General features: G+C 49.3%; 4 protein-coding genes across 4 annotated transcripts; 2 read left to right on the top strand and 2 right to left on the bottom strand.

Moving 5' to 3' along the window:
• Positions 1–7,502: 7,502 nt before the first annotated feature.
• Positions 7,503–7,886, top strand: EV422DRAFT_548688 (uncharacterized protein). Its single transcript, XM_053071680.1, has one exon. It carries the CDS (start codon positions 7,510–7,512, stop codon positions 7,735–7,737), a length of 228 nt encoding a protein of 75 aa, XP_052920652.1. The 5' UTR covers positions 7,503–7,509; the 3' UTR covers positions 7,738–7,886.
• A 2,260-nt stretch (positions 7,887–10,146) lies between these two features.
• Positions 10,147–12,336, bottom strand: EV422DRAFT_348934 (uncharacterized protein). Its single transcript, XM_053066531.1, has 3 exons — positions 11,745–12,336; positions 11,243–11,684; positions 10,147–11,142 (listed from the first exon to the last, which is right to left on the bottom strand). The coding sequence occupies exons 1-3, from the start codon at positions 12,285–12,287 to the stop codon at positions 10,250–10,252; spliced, it is 1,878 nt and encodes a 625-aa protein (XP_052920651.1). The 5' UTR covers positions 12,288–12,336; the 3' UTR covers positions 10,147–10,249.
• Positions 12,337–12,921: 585 nt separating this feature from the next.
• Positions 12,922–16,454, top strand: EV422DRAFT_572587 (uncharacterized protein; the record flags this gene model as incomplete). The annotated part of the gene is made up of 9 exons (XM_053073143.1): positions 12,922–12,932; positions 13,018–13,171; positions 13,265–14,045; positions 14,120–14,259; positions 14,323–14,812; positions 14,908–15,296; positions 15,376–15,731; positions 15,799–16,210; positions 16,281–16,454. 9 exons carry the CDS (start codon positions 12,922–12,924, stop codon positions 16,452–16,454), a joined length of 2,907 nt encoding a protein of 968 aa, XP_052920650.1.
• A 2,125-nt stretch (positions 16,455–18,579) lies between these two features.
• Positions 18,580–18,903, bottom strand: EV422DRAFT_572586 (uncharacterized protein; the record flags this gene model as incomplete). Its single annotated transcript, XM_053073142.1, has 2 exons — positions 18,580–18,756; positions 18,841–18,903. The coding sequence occupies 2 exons, from the start codon at positions 18,901–18,903 to the stop codon at positions 18,580–18,582; spliced, it is 240 nt and encodes a 79-aa protein (XP_052920649.1).
• Positions 18,904–18,967: the final 64 nt, after the last annotated feature.

Raw genomic sequence — 18,967 nt, 5'->3', positions numbered from 1 at the left:
CAGGAGTTGATGAATACTAGAGTAGATGAAGGTTCCTAGATGTTTTTGGGGATGTTTTCTGAGACATATTCCACTTAAGCGAATCCATCCACTCAAGAAGTTTCAAGAAAAATGCATTTGGCAATATTTTCATAGTCAAAAATCGGAAAAAACAGATTTTCCGGGGCATTGAGTGGAAAACATGCCCCCAAAACTTGAAGCACATTACAGTAAGATGCCCCTGAACATTGCTAGCAACTTTATATGACACTTTTTGGATGGCAAAAATAACCCATAACCGGGAACAGTCCTGTAACCCTAAAACACCCTAACCCTAACCCTAACCCTAACCCTAACCCTAACCCTAACCCAACCCTACCCTAACCCTAAACCCCTAACCCATAACCCTAACCCTAACCCAACCTAACCCTAACCATAACCCTAACCCTACCCTAACACCTAACCCTAACACTACCCTAACCCGAACCCTAACCCTAACCCTAACCCTAACCCTAACCCTAACCCTAACCCTAACCTAACCCTAACCCTAACCCTAACCCTAACCCTAACCCTAACCCTAACCCTAACCCTAACCCTAACCCTAACCCTAACCCTAACCCTAACCCTAACCCTAACCCTAACCCTAACCCTAACCCTAACCCTAACCCTAACCCTAACCCTAACCCTAACCCTAACCCTAACCCTAACCCTAACCCTAACCCTCATCCCCTGCCTCATCTCGTCCCCTCAGCACCGGGATATCCATGCTCCTGATCATCAATCCTATGTCGAAGGTATTCGACCGGCCCCCTGAACTCTCGTAGACCGCATCCTTCGCTGCCATGGTCTCCCAGTAAGCCTTCATCCCGTACTGCACTATCCTAACCATTCCCCCTTCAACGCATTCCGACAAGGTCCCAATCAGGGTATCCAACGCCACATGCTGTCTGCCCTGAATCGTGCTATTAGGGCTGTCACTCCCCCGCACAATTATTCCATGGTCCCTATATAATCCCTCAATGATCCCCTCTCTAACACCCCGACTCGGCGGGATGCTCAGTATGAACGGTTGGCTCACAACCGTAATCCATTCCTTATAGAATGGGTCATCCTTGAACGGCGGACGAGCGCCCGCCATTTGGACAATGGTGGACCTATCGAACAGCTGGTTAAGATCAGTTAAACTGATCGTAACCGCCATCCAGTCCACATCGTATTGATATGGGTGCATGGTGATATTTATTTTGCCCCCGGAAAAATCCCTCTGTTGTTGTGTCGAACGCAAGGTTTGAACCATGCACCCTCGGTTGTGAATTGAGTATCTTATGCAACTGCGCTATTTGCCATCGATGAAATGCATTGAAAACGTATTCGCCAGATAGGGCGCAGGCTAACCCTAACCAGTATGCGTGCATAGTAGAGTTGTATAGAGTGCGCTATGGGTGTCCGGGGACTATGGGAATTCATCTGTAGGGGGTTCCTAGGTAAAGGACATGTGTATGGACTGGCTTTAATGCATTCCAGGTGGTGTTGGATTTTGAGAAAAGCGTCAATCCTATTTTGTTTTTTGCATTTTCTGCAGCCGTTTACAGCTTAATTGCACATCTGAGATGACTTTAACTATGAGAACATATATCTGGCTACAACTTTCGTTACGCCCACATCGTGTTTCGGGTGGCGCGGGAAAAAGAAAAAAAAAAGTATCCCCAGCAAAACCGGGGTTGGAACTTGGGGCACTAGTTCAGATAACATTAGCACTTGCCACTATGCCAATGTCTGTCGGTAGAATGTTACCTGTGTTTGGTCAGGTCAACCAGACGGCGCAAAATGCAAAATTTTCGAAAATTCTCTAAGTCCCACCCATTGGAGCTTGCGGGTGCCATAGCTCTGTCAATAGTGATTGAATCTCCCTGGTTTCCCTTCCGTACCTATACTATCTTTTGAATCCGCACCATTGCCTTGGATGGCCAAGGTGGAACGGATGATGTAGTGCATGCGAATGGACACGCACCGCCGGTTTTTCGCATGTTTTGCTTGTAGATCGGCCAAAAACACTTTTTACCTGCACTTCTCAGCTTTTTGATTGTTTCCTGACACTGTCAAGCAATGCTAGACGTATTTAAAGACATTTTGAAGGAGGAAAAAAAGAAAAGAAGGCCTGGCCCCCTCTGAGAATCAAACCTGCGCCATGAGTCACCAAAATCTTTGAAAATTCTCTAAGTCCCACCCCTGGGGACTTACGTGTGCCATAGCTCCTTCAATAGTCATTGAATCTCCCTGGTTCCACTTCCGTAACTATATTATCTTTCAAATCCGCACAACTTTCCTCAGGTGTCCAAGGTGGTGCGGATGACATAGTGCATGCAAACGGACATGCACTGCATGCTTTTTGCATGATTTGCTGGTTGACAAACACCCTGTCATATCCATGTATTGCAATGCAAAAAGGCATTTGCCATCCTCCACCATCAGGAGGAGCAGTGGAAGAAAAGAAAGTATTTGGGCCTCAAAAGGATTTGAACATGTAGCAAATTGAGAGCAAACCAAAATGAGCCATTCGCCACCAACTGGAGAACACCCCCATATTGCCTGGAAACAAAAGTGCCAGGAGTTGATGAATACTAGAGTAGATGAAGGTTCCTAGATGTTTTTGGGGATGTTTTCTGAGACATATTCCACTTCAAGCAAATTCCATCCACTCAGAGCTTCAGAAAATGCGTTTTGGTCACATTTTCATAGTAAAAAATCTGAAAAACGGATTTTCCGGGAGCATTGAGTGGAAAACATGCCCCACAATTTTATGTACAGTACAGTAAGACGCCCCTGAACATTGCTAGCACCTATTTTTGACACTTTCCGGACCACCAAAAATAACCCATAACCCGGAACAGTCCTGTAACCCTAACCCTAACCCTAACCCTAACCCTAACCCTAACCCTAACCCTAAGGCATTTGCATTCCTCCACCATCAGGAGGAGCAGTGGAAGAAAAGAAAGTATTTGGGCCTCAAAAGGATTTGAACATGTAGCAAATTGAGAGCAAACCAAAATGAGTCATTCGCCACCAACTGGAGAACACCCCCATATTGCCTGGAAACAAAAAGTGCCAGGAGTTGATGAATACTAGAGTAGATGAAGGTTCCTAGATGTTTTTGGGGATGTTTTCTGAGACATATTCCACTTTAAGCGAAATCCATCCACTCAGAGTTTCAGAAAATGCATTTTGGCAATATTTTCATAGTCAAAAATCGGAAAAACAGATTTTCCCGGGGCATTGAGTGGAAAACATGCCCCAAAACTTGAAGCACATTACAGTAAGATGCCCCTGAACATTGCTAGCAACTTTATATGACACTTTTTGGATGGCCAAAAATAACCCATAACCGGGAACAGTCCTGTAACCCTAACCCTAACCCTAACCCTAACCCTAACCCTAACCCTAACCCTAACCCTAACCCTAACCCTAACCCTAACCCTAACCCTAACCCTAACCCTAACCCTAACCCTAACCCTAACCCTAACCCTAACCCTAACCCTAACCCTAACCCTAACCCTAACCCTAACCCTAACCCTAACCCTAACCCTAACCCTAACCCTAACCCTAACCCTAACCCTAACCCTAACCCTAACCCTAACCCTAACCCTAACCCTAACCCTAACCCTAACCCTAACCCTAACCCTAACCCTAAACCCTAACCCTAACCCTAACCCTAACCCTAAAGGCAAGGATTCTTGAGTTACTTCACAATGAACATTCGATCATCGTGAGGGAAAGCACGGATCACTCACGATTGATTGCTGGGCGGCAAAATCTGTTGATGTCTGGGTTCCAGGACATCATTGGTGCTGTGTCACCCTCTGTACGCATTGTGCAGTATGGAATGAAGCAACGCATTCAGACTTTGCCAGCCTACTCCTTTGACCAGGAAGTGAGCAACCATCCCGATGCTGCACTCAACACATGGGACATTGGTCAGACATTCAACACTCGTGGTGTCATTCCTTTGGTTTGCTACAATGGACGTGGAGTTGGAGCCACCTTTCCCATGCTCACCATCCTTGGTGAGGGATTTGGGTCCACCCGCTTTGACATTGCGGGTCACGCCAATGTTCGGGTTACTTGCTACCCAAAGCTTGTTCATGCGCTCAAAGCCTACTCTTCGACTTTGTCTTCGCGAATGCCCCAAACCAAGTCCAGCCTTGGTGATCGCAGTGAGACACTGAGAGGTTTACGTCAATGGCTCAACGATCACCCGCTCCACATTACTGGCATGCGAGTTGAAGTGCGAGTTCAGTGCGCCAGGTTGGAATCAGCGGAACAGATGGTTTTGAATCTCCATTTGGACCAGATCGAGACCATTTTCCAGCACATGGGCGCAAACTCCTTGAAGCTTGTGCCGGTGGAAGAGTACTACAGTCTCATCAATGGCATCATGGACGCTGCCACCAGAGTTCTATTCAGAGGAGATCGCAATAGACAGACTACTGTGACAGACTGTCAGCGCTTCCGAGATGTTCTCAACTCTTTTGGTTTCAATCCCGGATGGTTCAAAGGCATTGCACCCGTCATTGATCCTGCTCGTGCTTGGTGGGGTCATGGGGATGGGGAAGTGCCTGATGCTGCTCCCATTGGCAATATCCGTGAACTCTTCCATCAGCATCGTGATCAGCTTCAATGTCCCAACTGTGGAGGCTCAGCTTTTCATAGCATTGGCGGTCAGCATCGTTTCCGTCTCCGCTGCGCCAGGTACCCTGAGTGCCGTACGACTTTTGGAGAGAACCAAGTCCGTGACATGCTTGCGGAAGTCCTTTAGTACTGTTGAATGTCGTTGATAACTTTACACCAAAACCCTTTTCTGAATGTGCGCTTTTCCAATGTACTCTAAATCAATAAATGCAATACTACTTTCCACCATTTTAAATGTTCCATGACAGAGACAGTTTGGCTGAATTTAATAAGTGATCTGGGAAATCTCTAACCCCAACCCTCTCACTCTGCATACCCTGCAAGCAAGCCCAGGTCACGTGCTCTAACCTGCATGGACAAACTGTAGAACACTGCTTTAAACGGAAAATGTTCAACAGTTTTGGTAAATGACATTCCGCAACGGTCCTACAAACAGTCTACGATGCACAGCGGAATTCACAAAATGTTTACTGGAGAACACGGCCAAACCCCTTTGCCTGCACATACGTACTCGTGTCTTTTGTTAGGAGGTCTTGGGGGTCACGACTTGAGAATTGAAAAGGGGCCCTTTTCTTCAATCAACTTTCATTAAGTGCCCAACACTGAATATTCAGCCAGATGTTGAGATATCACCACATTTGCCATTTTTTTATCCCCGTCACGTGAAAATTTCGTTTTTCTAAGTTTCTGAAGCCGTTTCCGCACGGATAGCCAATCCGAGAGTACTTCAATTAGAGAATATGATATGGGGCCTACTTTTTAATTAGGATGCCAACTCCGGATCGGCGAAAAAAAAATCTAAAGAAGACAAGTCCTATACCATACATATATGGAATATATATCCCCCCTTTACACTCCACCCCTGCTCCGCATCCCCCCCATTTGCACCCCTCCCCGCTCCTGGCCACACCACCCGCACCCAACCCATCACTTACCCTTGCACACGTGATCCCCTGTGACTTGCCTAGGTGCGCACCACCCCCGGCACCCTACACCTTGGAACCTGGAATCTGAACTGTAGAACACTCCCCAAAACCAAAAAACTCGAAAATTTCTAAGTCCCTAGGGTTCCAGGCAACCCAATAATAAAACCCAACCCAGGGGGTCTTGTAACCCTAACCCTAACCCTAACCCTAACCCTAACCCTAACCCTAACCCTAACCCTAACCCTAACCCTAACCCTAACCCTAACCCTAACCCTAACCCTAACCCTAACCCTAACCCTAACCCTAACCCCTAACCCTAACCCTAACCCTAACCCTGACCCTAAGATGAAAGAAAGTGCTCGCAACATGAGGGTATCATCTCCACACCCGGCTCCAATACGCCGAAAGATTTTTCGAAAATCTTCCTGAGTTCGTCATCGACACCACGGGCCACGGGTCGCCGATTGAACGCAAAATCCAAACCGCAGAGACAAGGATCACCAAGCGCAGCCGCGAATTCCAGTTTGTCGAGGCTATCGCGGAGTGTGTTCGGTTGGAGGTGGGGGAACGAGCACTGTTGTCTCGTTGGCCTCGTTTGCAGGAGGATAGGCGGCACAACCGCGGTTACCTACACTGTTGTCTGACAAGGTTTGCCGCATATGCTGGTTGCGGCCCATGCTAGAAGGCATGTAAACGGGTCCGAGGTGTTGCGTTGCTCGGATTATGGTTTCGACGATTCGGTATCTGTCTCGATGGGTTACGGCCGCGGATAGCACACGGGAACTCGGCTGGTACACCTAAAGAGCCCGCGCCACGTGATCGTAGGTGACGGTTGGATTTGAGGAACTTGTGCTGTATAGGATCGAACGGTTTCGGAAGAAGTACAGTACTCTAGACTGCACGCAACAGATGTTTCCGTCTTTGACGCCCTGTATGGATTCCCTCGAGAAGCTGCTCAGAGCGTCTCCACTTTAGTATCATTTATACGTAGCCGGTGGTTGGATAAGTATTGTCAAAATATGGACCGATATGAACCCGACGAAACTGGCTCAGTTCAAGTGGGGATGGGCAGCTCCTTCCAACGGAAACCCAGTAAATATGTACCTGTTGTCTAACCGGTTGTCTGGGTGTGGTCTCCAGTTGCGACACTTTCAGATCTTGGTGTGGTAAATGCTGTTAGAGGTTAGGCTTAGGAACAGGGTTAATGCATTGATAAAGGTTAGGCCAGGTATGAGGTCGAACCTGCTCTCCGTGTGATTTTATTCCCCTGATTGGCTGAATGGCATTGGTAATGACTCCTCATAGTTTCCTTCAGCTTCAGCAGGATCATTGGAGCGGGTGTAAGCGCCTCTCTCCTCTCCTCAATGTAATGCCGTGTGGGCCCACATGGAGAACACGGACAAAGGTGTCCATTTCCAGCAGTGATGGAAATGGGAAGAGCAAGAGTAAGCGAGAGACAGCGGTACAGCCATCTCAACGTCCTCGATTTTTCTCGCCATATGGCAGGACCAACGCTGAAGACCACAGCCATAGCATCGGCGTTTGTACCTGGTATATGAAGCTTGAATCTGTTCTCCATATAGTACAGGTTGACAGTTATATCATGTTGTGTCATCCCTGTCGCTGGTAACGCCAATAGTTGAACGTAGCATTCAGCCATAAAGGTGAACACTTCTGGATCTCCATGTTGTCCTGCTATGGTCAAAGCTGCACGTAAAGAGGTGCAGGACTGGCGCCGCTCCTCTTGGAAGTTGGCCGTAGACTTACGGAAATTGACCGACCTCATTGGCCTTATGGAATAGTTGCTCCAAAACCATCCACGTCTCCACCCGGTCATGCGTCTAGTCGTTAAGGACATTCAGTATGAGGGGTACACGATCCCCGGTCATTTCTGGAGGGATCGCAGGCCGTCTCACACATGGACACAGCGCGCTTTCCGGGTCCGGCCAACCCTCTCCGCTGGAGCAAGGTGGACGAGGTTCCCGCAGAGTTCCTAAACGGCGTCGATGTTGCGCAGACGTCGGCGCGATCTCATTTTCTGCTCTTAGGTGCTAGAAGGCACATGTGCATAGGGGAGGCATTCGTGGGCATGCAGATTAAAACTGTCGTCGCCATGTTCCTCACCGAGTTTACCTATCGGCGTTAGCGGAGAGGACGCAACGGGCAATCAACACTTTCCCTTCGATGGATTTTAAAACCATCGTTGTCATTTTGAAAGTTCCGGACTGCATCTCTTACGAGCGCAAGCAAATATGGTAACTTATGTAGGCGGTAGATACCGGTGACGGGAAGGAGGGAAATGCCAAGTCCGACATATCCCAGTGTAATCCAGGACGCCGGTTGCGAAATCTCGCACGAATTGTGCAAACATGCGCCTACGACAATCGTGGGCAGGATGCAGGCGTTTTCTTTCGTGCAGTGTATGCGCCTAGCCCGGCCAAGACGGTTGCGAAATCTCGCACGAATTGTGCAAACATGCGCCTACGACAATCGTGGGCAGGATGCAGGCGTTTTCTTTCGTGCGGTGTTTGCACCTGGCCTCGCCAAGACGGTGGACTTTTTATCTCTTTGAACGTCCTCCACAGGTGGTAAATAAGCATAAGAGAACTTGCTTACCTCAAACCTGTTCCTAACCTTATCCTTCCCCTTTTTACCTCCCGCTCTTTGTACTGTAGATGAATATAAACCCGTTCGCCGCACACGAGAGCCCATTTAGGCCGTTAGTATTCAGCGCTGCCAGCACGGGAAACATTCTTGTAACCCTAAGGACATGAAAACAAGATAGCCCGCAAAATGGAAGACTTGTCAGATATACGGAAGATATGGCTCGTGTATGGTTCAAAACCTTAGCAACTACTCCAAGTATATGTAGCAACATGAGACGACCAGGGTACAAACAATTTCTGCTTCTTGGCCCGCGTGAACGTACTTGGAGCCACAATATCACCACTTAGGGTAAAGCAGAAGAGGCAGCTATGTTCGCGGGCTTCGTGACGGTTGAAGTGCCCGGTGCGGCTCCGGCCTTTTTATTCGCAGACGACCCAGTGGCGGCACCCGACTCTGAGATAGCCTCGAGGATCGCCAACCACTTCTTTGCTTCGCCGACGTCCTCGAAAGCTAAGCGGAGAGACAATCGTGCGGAAACTTGTAGGCGCACAACAGGCTTCAATGGAGGTTGGTTTATTCTTGATGACGTTGACATTGCCTTTTCGATATCAGTTTTCACCGACCCTGCTGGCTTTGATTTGATGTACACCAGGCGAACCTCTGCGATATGGTTGATCACCGTGCAGTCTTGCGATCCTGTCTGTTTCGGTTGAAACGAGGGAGGTCAGATCATGTGCATGGGCGAATTCGCCAAGTGGAGGAACTCTAGATCGATATACCTTCTCAATGAGGGTGCAAATATGCCGCTTGCCAGCCATGTAGGCTGTAAGAACCGCCGGAGTCCAATCTCCTGCTGTAGCTTCGCTGCCGTATGCGCGCTTGATCCCAATTTCTATCCGGAATTCTTTCAAAGCTCGGCCTTTCGTTGACCCACTGTCGGCCTCCCCCCAGTAGAGCCGCGACAACGCTTCTTGCCTACGCTGGGCTTGCACCTCATCAAGACCTGCGGCGGGAAGAGGTCCAGATGTGTCGGCCGCTCGCAAGAAAGTGGGAACCCAACCCCGCCACTGCAGAACTCTCAATGCCGGCGGAGCAATTGTGGACATCTGAATTACGATCGCGAGGACCAGAGACAATATGGCGCAGATGACCGTCCGAGTTTCATAGTCCATGACAATCTGGTTCTTTGGAGTCGGGGTGGCTATAATGGCCAAGACCAAAATGGAAATGCCCGCGCACACCACACTCAATAGCCCCATGTAGGTTGCTTCGTTCGTCGCCTGCGGCTTCGCGCCTACGTCAAGAAATTGTGTTTCTTCAAAACGCTTTGCTACGCTTCGAGTAGCTTGCACTCCTTGCACGGTCAGCACCGTTGACATCAGGTATGCTGATGCTTGAAAAATTCCAAGCAAGGCTGATATGGCGTATGCTCCCTGATGAGTGTCCAACTCGCATGTGCCACGGGACAGGGGAAGAGTAAACGCGGCCAACCTTCGGGTGGCCGTCCAAGCAATGAGAAGAATCTACAGTGCCGAAACCAAATTAGAATCATCCGTTTTCGGGAGATAGTGGCATGAGCTACGTACCAAATAACAAGAAACGCAAAAGATGAAAGTCTTTATGTATCGATTGGCTGGCACCTCGACCGCGGCGCTGCCGACGGTGAAGTCTCCCAACCTCTGCCTCAAACTCCATGATCGCGCAAGCAGCGCCCCGGCCGGTATTCCCAATGAAAGTGTAAGCATCCATGGTTGTGTAGCGCAAATCGCCGTGGTGGGAAGCACCAAAATGGTCAATACATAAAGCGCGGACATAATGAAGCTCGGAAGGAGCGTGAAGTGCCATAGCAGCTCTTGTCTGAACTGTTCTCGTCCTAGTATAAGGAGAACGGTGTCGAAAATCGTCAGGAATAGGTTGATTGATGTCAAGATTAGAATTATCGCCGGGTATGGGCTACTATTCGCTCGAAGTTTCGATGGCACTAAATGGTACGATTTCCGAAAACGGTTAGTTGGTGTAATACCCGCCTGGACCGCTGATTCCCTGGAATTTCAGATAATAACCAGTACGTACGCACGTTCAATTGGCTTATTTACTGGAATCACCGCATTCGAGAGATACATTCCATTGAGAAATACGGTAACGGTCAAGTTGCCAAGACTTTCTGGTACAAATGTTGCAATGACCTGTCCGTCGACGTATCCCAACTGTGCTTCTGTAGGTTCCCTTCTGAAACCAGGAACTTGATATTGAGACGACTGGGTGTAAGCAATCAAAACCGTCGTAGCCATCAGGGCATCGTTTTGCAACAAGGTATTGCCAGTAAAATCACGCACATCCAATGCGAGCGATGCATTGACTCCTTGGTAGAGTTCAGTGGCGAAAGTTACGGACGAGGTCGAAGGGTCTGCGGCGCCAGGCAGAACTCGCACCTTGACACTGGTAGACGCGAACATGCTAGCACCGTTATAGTTGACATACAAATCGTGTGCGCCTGCCCAGCTGGCCTGGAAGGCGATAGTATACGTTCCATTGCCGTGATCATCAACTACGCCAATCGTCGTGCGCCCATATTCATCGACTAGAAAACCCATCACGGTTTCGCCTCCGTACCCTAGCTCGAGTCCGCGAGAATCGCGCATCGTTAAGATGTACTCGACCCCGGTGACGCTGACAACGAGGCCACCACCCGATAAGTTTAGGCTCGACTGGCTGGTATCCCCTCCGGAGGTTACAAGAGCCCATGCGTCCGTATGCACCGAATAGGGGAACGTGGATCCGAATCCCACTGTGGCAAACGGCGGGACGCAGAACGCCCCATAGCGATTTGGAAAGGTACTCGGATTCGCGATCGGCGTGTTTGACCAAACCCGCGAAGTTGGCGTATACAACCAGTTGTCTGACCAAAACCAGTAAACGTACGTCGAATCCCCGTAATATCCGCCTATAACAAATCATTGTGCAAAGAAGGGCGATGGAATCGGAGAACGCGATACAACGATTCAGAAAAGCTGACTGGGCGTCGGGTATATGATCGGACGTACCTGTCAGCGACAAGGCATATTCTCCATCTGGTTGCAGAACCAATTGCGCGGTAGCTTGCGCTCTATAACCCGGGCTTGTTCCTTTGGTATCCAGTAAATGCAGAGTCTCGGTGGCCAAGTCCAGCGCATAACCGGGGTATTTGATGAAACAACTTGGGCCCGCCGCCCGTGTGTCACTTGGACAAACTTGTCCGCCGATAATGAGCAGAACGTCGCTACTCTCAGCAGGGGCCATCCCGTTTCCATTTGGAACAACAGCATCTCGAAGTGGGAAGTTTCTCCAAAGCACTACATTGTGTCCCCAGGAGGCTGGCAAATTCTCTCCAATAACACTCATTGTACTCCATGTACCCGTTCGGAGAGAAAGCTTGTTTATAGCGTTATTCACTGCCCCGTCGGCGTCGATACCCCCCACGGTGATGAAAAGGTCCCCGTAGATTACCTACGTAATTCAGATCAATATTTGAAAAAGCCGCAATCACTACAGTGTAAGAATACTTACGGCCTTCGCGAAGGCGGATAGTAGCGGCGTATTTGTCGTTTGCATTGGCACCCAGGCTCCCCACGCTTCGCCGGTGAAGTTCATGGTGTGCACGGTACTCAGCAATGGATTCTGAGTCGCATCCATCTGCACCCCACCCCAGCGGACTACCATATTGCCATCATCTGTGATGGCCGCAGAACTTCCACCGGCATCGACTGCAAATTGTGAGGGCGCCAAGTTCTTCCATACCCATTGGGGGGTTCCATCCCTGGTAGTACCACTCCTGATGGAGAATGTGCTAGAGTAGGCGGAAATGCCCGACGAGTTCTTTGCGGGGAAGTAGTTCCCGAATCCTTTGTTTGTCGTGTCGAACCCGCCTATGAGAAGAGTCTCGTTCCGTTGGGGAACAAACACTTGGGAAGGTAAATCGAGAGCGGGCGGAATATCCCCAGTCTGTAGGACTGGTATCCACCGTGTTGCAGAGGTGCGTCTGCACAAGAAGCCCACAACGGTGGCCCAAAAAAGACAACGGAAAACGAAACGAGATGCTGTCCTCGACATGTTTCTTATGAGGTAGGGTCTGGTTGTTATCCCAATTGAGCTTTGGTTGTTGTCCCAATTGTCAAATTCCACACTTCGCTGGAATTCTTCGGGGAACCCTTGGCCGGGGATGAGTTTTGACAGGTGACGCGCGGAAAATCCGTGATTACGTAACACTCCTGGAATAAGCTTGACAGCACACCAGGAAACATTTGGAGGACCCAGTTAATGACAGGTTCGATTTGCATACCCGCCTCACGGCAGTTTGGGACGCCAATACTATACGAGGTCAGCTAATATTGACTGCATAGGAGATATTGCGGCATCGCGATTTCAGAAAATGACGCTGTTGGTACTGCTCTGCGCTTTGTGGATCGCAATTTGCATTCCTTCCGTGACCGCCACCGTTAAGCCAAGGTACCTCTGTTACCCGACGTGTACCAGAGCTTAGGGTTAGTAAGATTAATGCTTCTGCTCCAGATGGGAACCTGTCCATATAAACGGTACCCGAGTAAGCTCTTGCGCGGTCGACGATTCTGCGAAGAACGCTGTCTGGCTTGTTGGCGGCTGGCATGCGGACGAGTCGACCACATACTATCATTCCCTCTCCAAGTTGGATATGAACACAGGAAATATAGTAGACATCCCAGGAGAAATGCCTTCCAGGTACGGTCCCATAGGATACAGTTTGCGGAAACTTGAAGCGAAGCTATCATCCATCTAAGTTTCATTGATGTTTTGACGATTCCAGATCATTACCTACTTGCAGCCGGTACAACGACATGATCATGATTTATGGCGGGTATGACGGCGCAATATTTTTGACCGATATGTGGATTTTCAACATCACGTCCGAGAGTTACATAGGTATCCCGCCAATTGCGGAGACCATTGGGAAATACGCGGTAAGCTTCGAAGCACCCTGGATATTCGGTACTCTTGAACTTGACATGAATACAATTTAACCCGAACTCCTCCATGTACCGCCTTTCACATAGTGGTCACAGGCAGCAGTGATAGGCGACTGGTGGATTCTTACAGGGGGAGTTGACGACTCCTTCTACGGGTACTGGATCGAGCTTCCTTTGTGGGCTCTGAATTTGAAGACATGGCGGTGGTTTACATCTGATCAACCGACGACGGGGCAAATTACTGACGGGCATGGCAACAACATTACAATCGTCAATTACGAGGGCCTCATCCGGTCTGAAGGCGCTGTGTCTGCAGTGTGGAATAATAAGATGTTTGTGTACCAGGGATGGCAGTGCTATGACCAGTTGAGTTGGGGGAAATCGTCGTTTTTCGTGACTGCATCCTTTCTAATCATATTTCAACCCATGCATTCCGCTATTGCCCTTCGTTTGATTCGGAGCAGCCCGTCATTAACATGCGAATCAGTAGATCGACCAGCGCAGCAGATCCTCATTGACCCGACGACGGACGTCACCACATGGACCGTAACGGCCATTCCGATCGTCGGCAATGCTCCGTACCTCAATTTCATGGCACGTGCGATGACGACCGATGAGCTAGGAAACGCCGCCTTATTGACGTTTGGGGGCCAACGCGTGGACAGCAACAACGCTGTTTTCGTTGAACATGATACCTACGCCTTTGATTTCACCACTTTGACCTGGTCCCAACTGCATGTTGAGAACAAAGATAAAATTCCTAGGAGAGCTGGATCCTGTAGTGTCTTGCATCAGAACTCCTTCTTCTTCCTCGGCGGTCATGCGTCCGATGGCGGAATATTTGACATGTGGAAGCTAGAGCTTCTCGGTGAGTAGTACGCGTAGGTGACTTTCTCTATGGCGATACTGATGCAGTGCGCGTATTTCTCCGCTTATCTTCAGGCGGCGCCAATGTCAGCAAATCTGCCGTATCTGGTAGTTTGATATCAACTCCTTGCGAGATTGGGACAGAGACCACCGTTAGCGTGCAACTTCATACCACCATTGGGACGCCTGTCACGTACGGTGGAGCCATAGTAACAGTATGGCTTCATGAAGTTGTACCCTCTGAAATAAGAAGCTTTCTTTAACGTTTCCTTCCACAGGCGACCCTCCTGGGCGGTGACAAGGAAACCGGAACCGTTCTGTTGGCGCAAGACATTGGCAATGGAACCTATACCTTCATCATCCGGCAATTCACAAGCGGAACATACTCACTGCGCATCTATCTGAATGGCGACGTTTACGAACCCGAAGGATTCAGTGTTACTTTCTACCCAAAACCGCCGAGCGCCCGAACAAGTACGGTGGTGGTAGGGGGTTCCGCTCAAGGTCTTTGGGAACGGAGCGATACGTTCCTTATTGATTTGAAAGATATGTATGGGAACAAGCTTTCGCCTGCACACACCACTCTTCAAAACATAAGCATGCATGCAACCTTCCAAGAAGATGGTACAATTCTGGATTTCGTGGCAGAAGGGGAGAAGTGGTATCTCGAGTATACAGACAAGCCGGCTGGGCAGTACCATATTGACGTTTTGATTGCTGGGGAGCATGTCAGCGGCTCGCCGTTCATGATAACGATTATCAAGCCGCGTAAGTTTCTCGGCTGTGTTGACATACTTTCCCGATTGCATCCTGTATATATGTAAGCTCCCCATAAGTTTCTGGAAGCTCATCTTTCCGATTAGTCCATATTAGGTACAGCGACCCTGTCATCGCAGTGCTTACCCTTTTCAACGTCAGCGGATGGCTCGGATCGATCTGCGCAGGCGTGTTCGTCGCCATGAACCGGCACTCTGCCACGCTGCGGAATTTCAGTCCAGTTATCATGCTCCTTATATGCATCGCGCATGCGCTCCTCTTCACCGGCAATCTATTCGGAATCACGACGGGTGCCGCCGCGTCTTGCTATGCGCGTGAGTGGCTGCTGTATATCGGCGCCAACCTCACCATTGGATTGCTGCTCGCGAAAGCGAGCAGAATTTTTATTCTCTTCATAGCCATGCCGTTTCGCAAATTGAGGATCACGGATGAAGTCATTGCTGCATATTCTTTGCCGGCTTCTGGCATTGCATTAGTACGTTCAACTCATTCAGCTCGTTGCAACTGGTACTTTCGATGATCAGCAAGGGGCTCACCTCAGATATTCCCCAAAGATTCTACTGTGCATCAAAACGGCGCTTGTGCGGCTTAGCATCGAGCGCGTGAACTTGGGGACATACAACGAATCGTACACCTGTCAAAGTTCCTCGCGCTCCGGCGGCGGCAGCGACTCCAACATTCCCCTCACCGTGCGCGGGGTTCTGATGGCGTGGACGGCGCTTCTAGGGTGTACGACAGGGTTCTTCTTGTTTCGAACGCGTCTTATCAGCGGAAAGTTCAACGATGCGAAATATATCCTTTTCGTCTTCTTGAACAGCATTGTTTGCATTGTAATCTATATTGCGGTCACTGTGGCCGTGTCGAACATCTCAGCGGTACATCGTTATTACGCGGAGGCTTGGCTCATCTGGTATGGCGACCCAAATCTCTATGATTCGGTATTAACCCTAATCTAAACTCCTTCTGTCTCCCTAAAGTTACACATTATACGTTTCGCTATTCGGTACAGTTCTGGTAAAGCTCACCTCCGCGAAGAACCTGTACTCCAAGCTACGGGGAATACAATCTGGTTCCGAAAGCGAAGATGCGTCCGAAATTGAGGAGGTCAGTGTCGAAAATGCCTCGAGCGACGGATCGCGGCGTCAGAGCGCACTTCCTGACGACGACGGAAAGAACGCAAAGCGGGAGCGACACATGAGTATGGCACCACCCACCAGCATATGGAAACGCCAGGGTAAAACCAGCGACGCATCGGCATATGTGTGCTCCATGCGAATCACCAGTGTGAAACGCTTTCGGTGGGCCAGATTCGCGCAGTGGGATATCGGTATCATCTTGATCAACCCACACGAGAAAGTTTGTATTGTTGCCCCAAAGGCGTTCGCTCAGGTAAGAGCCAGATCCTTACCCGTTACAGTTATCCCAATTACTGATGCTTGCGGATCGCTGCAACGCTCAGACACCGTCTGCCACGGGACTCGTGATGAATCGAGAAAGTGCCATTACCGCGGTCGATGCCAATACACTCATGATAGAATCAGCGCCAAATATTGTACAGCTGCGCTTCCCAACCCCAGAGTTGAGGCTGGCCGTCAGCGAAACTCTTAACGACCTCGTTCATAAATCAGGATAGTCTGGGAAGGGCATGAGTGGTCAGAACGGCAATCCTCTACATGGAATGGGATGAATCACGTGCCTTCATTTCAGAATGGTCCAGTCGGGTGACAAAAGTTTCTAGCCATTTTCGCGATTTTTTGTCGACATCTTTATACATTTCACCGCGGATGTCCCAAATTTACTATGACAAGCTATGGGTATCAATTAGGGGGATCCATTCAGTACTTGGTCGAGCCCCCTTTTGCCTTAATAACCATCTCCATACGCCGTGACATACTCCCGTTAAGCGCTGTCAAAGTCCCAATGTCTAAACTAGCCCATTCCGCCATAACCACTGTTTCTAGCTCATCCAGGGTTTTTGGACGCCGCCCCTCCACCTGGCGCTTGAGAATAGCCCAGAGATTCTCAATGGGGTTCAGGTCTGGGCTGTATGCAGGCCACTCCATGGTCGGAATGAAGTTTTCCTCGAAAAAAGACGTCGAAAGTTGGGATGTGTGAACCCTTGAATTGTCCTGCTGGTAGACCCAGTCGGTGAACACAGGCTCACCATCCTGCTTCTGAGAGACCCACGGGAGGAAATGATCCTGCAAAATCTGACAAAAGACCACAGAATTCAGACGCCCTCGGTAGGCGACAAGCGGGCCGATGGTGAAAGGGATCAGGTCGACGGTGTACGAGGAGATGGGGAGATTCAAGGGAAGATGAGTATTTGTGCGCGCGTGACCAGGCGTGATCAGTAGTAGGATAGAGACACACCCCCTTCCCCCCCACTATAAGAAGGACGACACTGGCGTAGATAGCCCGGGGAGCATCTTACCGGCTATAGACTAGACCATAAGTTTGTACCATAGGAGCTCAACTGACCCAACTGAGTAGCGTACCTACGCTGTAGTAGTGCGCTTCAAACTGCGCATGAAATCGATAATATTCCGACGCCGATTATACGCCTAGAATCTTCGACGAGCAAATGAGATCACCTTTATACGACAACGTCAAAATACCATCAAAACTTCCGACAATAAATCGACACACTCGCGTTCCCGACACTCCGACGACTACGAAATACAACTACCTTTACCGAAACCTTGCTTCACAACGACGTTTTGTCCTCGGATACGACTGGCATGCGAAAAATGTAGGCGTAGGAGAGGATCTCACACATGAAAACGCCCCCGACCCGACTCTCAACCAACCAGAAGCTCCCACGACGCCTACACTGGCGGTTTGTTGAATAGGGTTGGTGTACCATCTTCCCGCTGAAAGGAAGGTTAAAAGATAAATGGATGGGACAATATAAAACCACTGAAGCCAGATGTGAACATAAGAGAACTCAAACCTCACCTCCGAGAACATAGATGGCCAGCAACAAAATGGATGCCATAACGATTGTGAAGAACAAAAGGGTGTTGTTGATGAACTCCAGATCCCTCATTTGTTTGGATCCAGCCAACCGTGCTGATACTCCATTGGTTCGATTTGCACGAAGCTACAGTGGTTGTGGGTCGATTACTATTGTAGGATGTTGGGTGAAGATGCGTGCAAACGAACCACGTACCCCTTTCGTAAAGGTCCCCAAGCCTACAAGTGCGTAGACTAAAGGATTGATAACACATACACCCCAAAAAAAATCAGAAACCCCTCGCCCTTCATTTGCGTGAATCTCGCTGTGTGCAATGGCATATTCAGCTGTACAGGTTCCTGCATAAATGAGCAAAATTAACGAGCTGATTGACGAATATAGTTGTGTGACAGGAACTCGAAAGTAACCAACTAAGCAATGGCAATGACTGTCAACAAGGCGACAAGAAGCTTCTGCCGAGTTTGATTGGTCAAAATGACCCGGAAGCGCAAGCTCGAGGCGATAAGAAGGGTAGCACTTCGAGCGATGGACCAAGGAACCAGAAGTTTCGCGTATAACATGGGGTGGTCAACATATGTATACGAGTATGAGTGGCTCCTGGCCCACGCTAGGACACCACAATCAGCGACTGTCAAGCACATGCATGCGAACAGAAGATAAGATCGCAGGCCGCCCTTTGTCTTCATTCTCCAAACGCTCACGGCCATTCCTGATGGAAAGAAAAAATGAGGTGTTTACCCAGACACTAACAGGAGGTGCCATCTATCGTTGCACCAATATCTTACGAACCTAGGAGAATCAACGGCCAACCGCACCCCATGACAATAGCACTGCCATCGTTTCCACCAATGTCTTTGTTCAACTGTGTTGCTATTCCAGTGCAATATTCCAATCCCGTTTGCAACTGACCGATTCCGTCCTGCATCTCTTTGACGTGATAAGCTCCATAGAAGTATGCCTAGGATATCAGAAAAATGAACGAGACATGCCATCATTGTTGAAACTGTGGACCCCCGGCTCAGAGGTGACGAATCATGCGTACCTGCACCGGTGCGGCCGCTACAGCCTGGTAGAGAACAGCAGGATCGCTGAAATTTAGCGCCATGACTGTGGAATGCCAGTAGAATTCTCGTCTTGATTTTCGGCTATCTAGATACGCCGCTGGAAGC

This window comes from Fimicolochytrium jonesii (genome assembly GCF_025526975.1).
Source record: "Fimicolochytrium jonesii strain JEL569 chromosome Unknown EV422scaffold_48, whole genome shotgun sequence".
In the NCBI taxonomy this organism is placed as follows: domain Eukaryota; kingdom Fungi; phylum Chytridiomycota; class Chytridiomycetes; order Spizellomycetales; family Powellomycetaceae; genus Fimicolochytrium; species Fimicolochytrium jonesii.
Note: the sequence above shows the minus strand (reverse complement) of the source record. Positions and strands in the feature narration are given on the sequence as shown.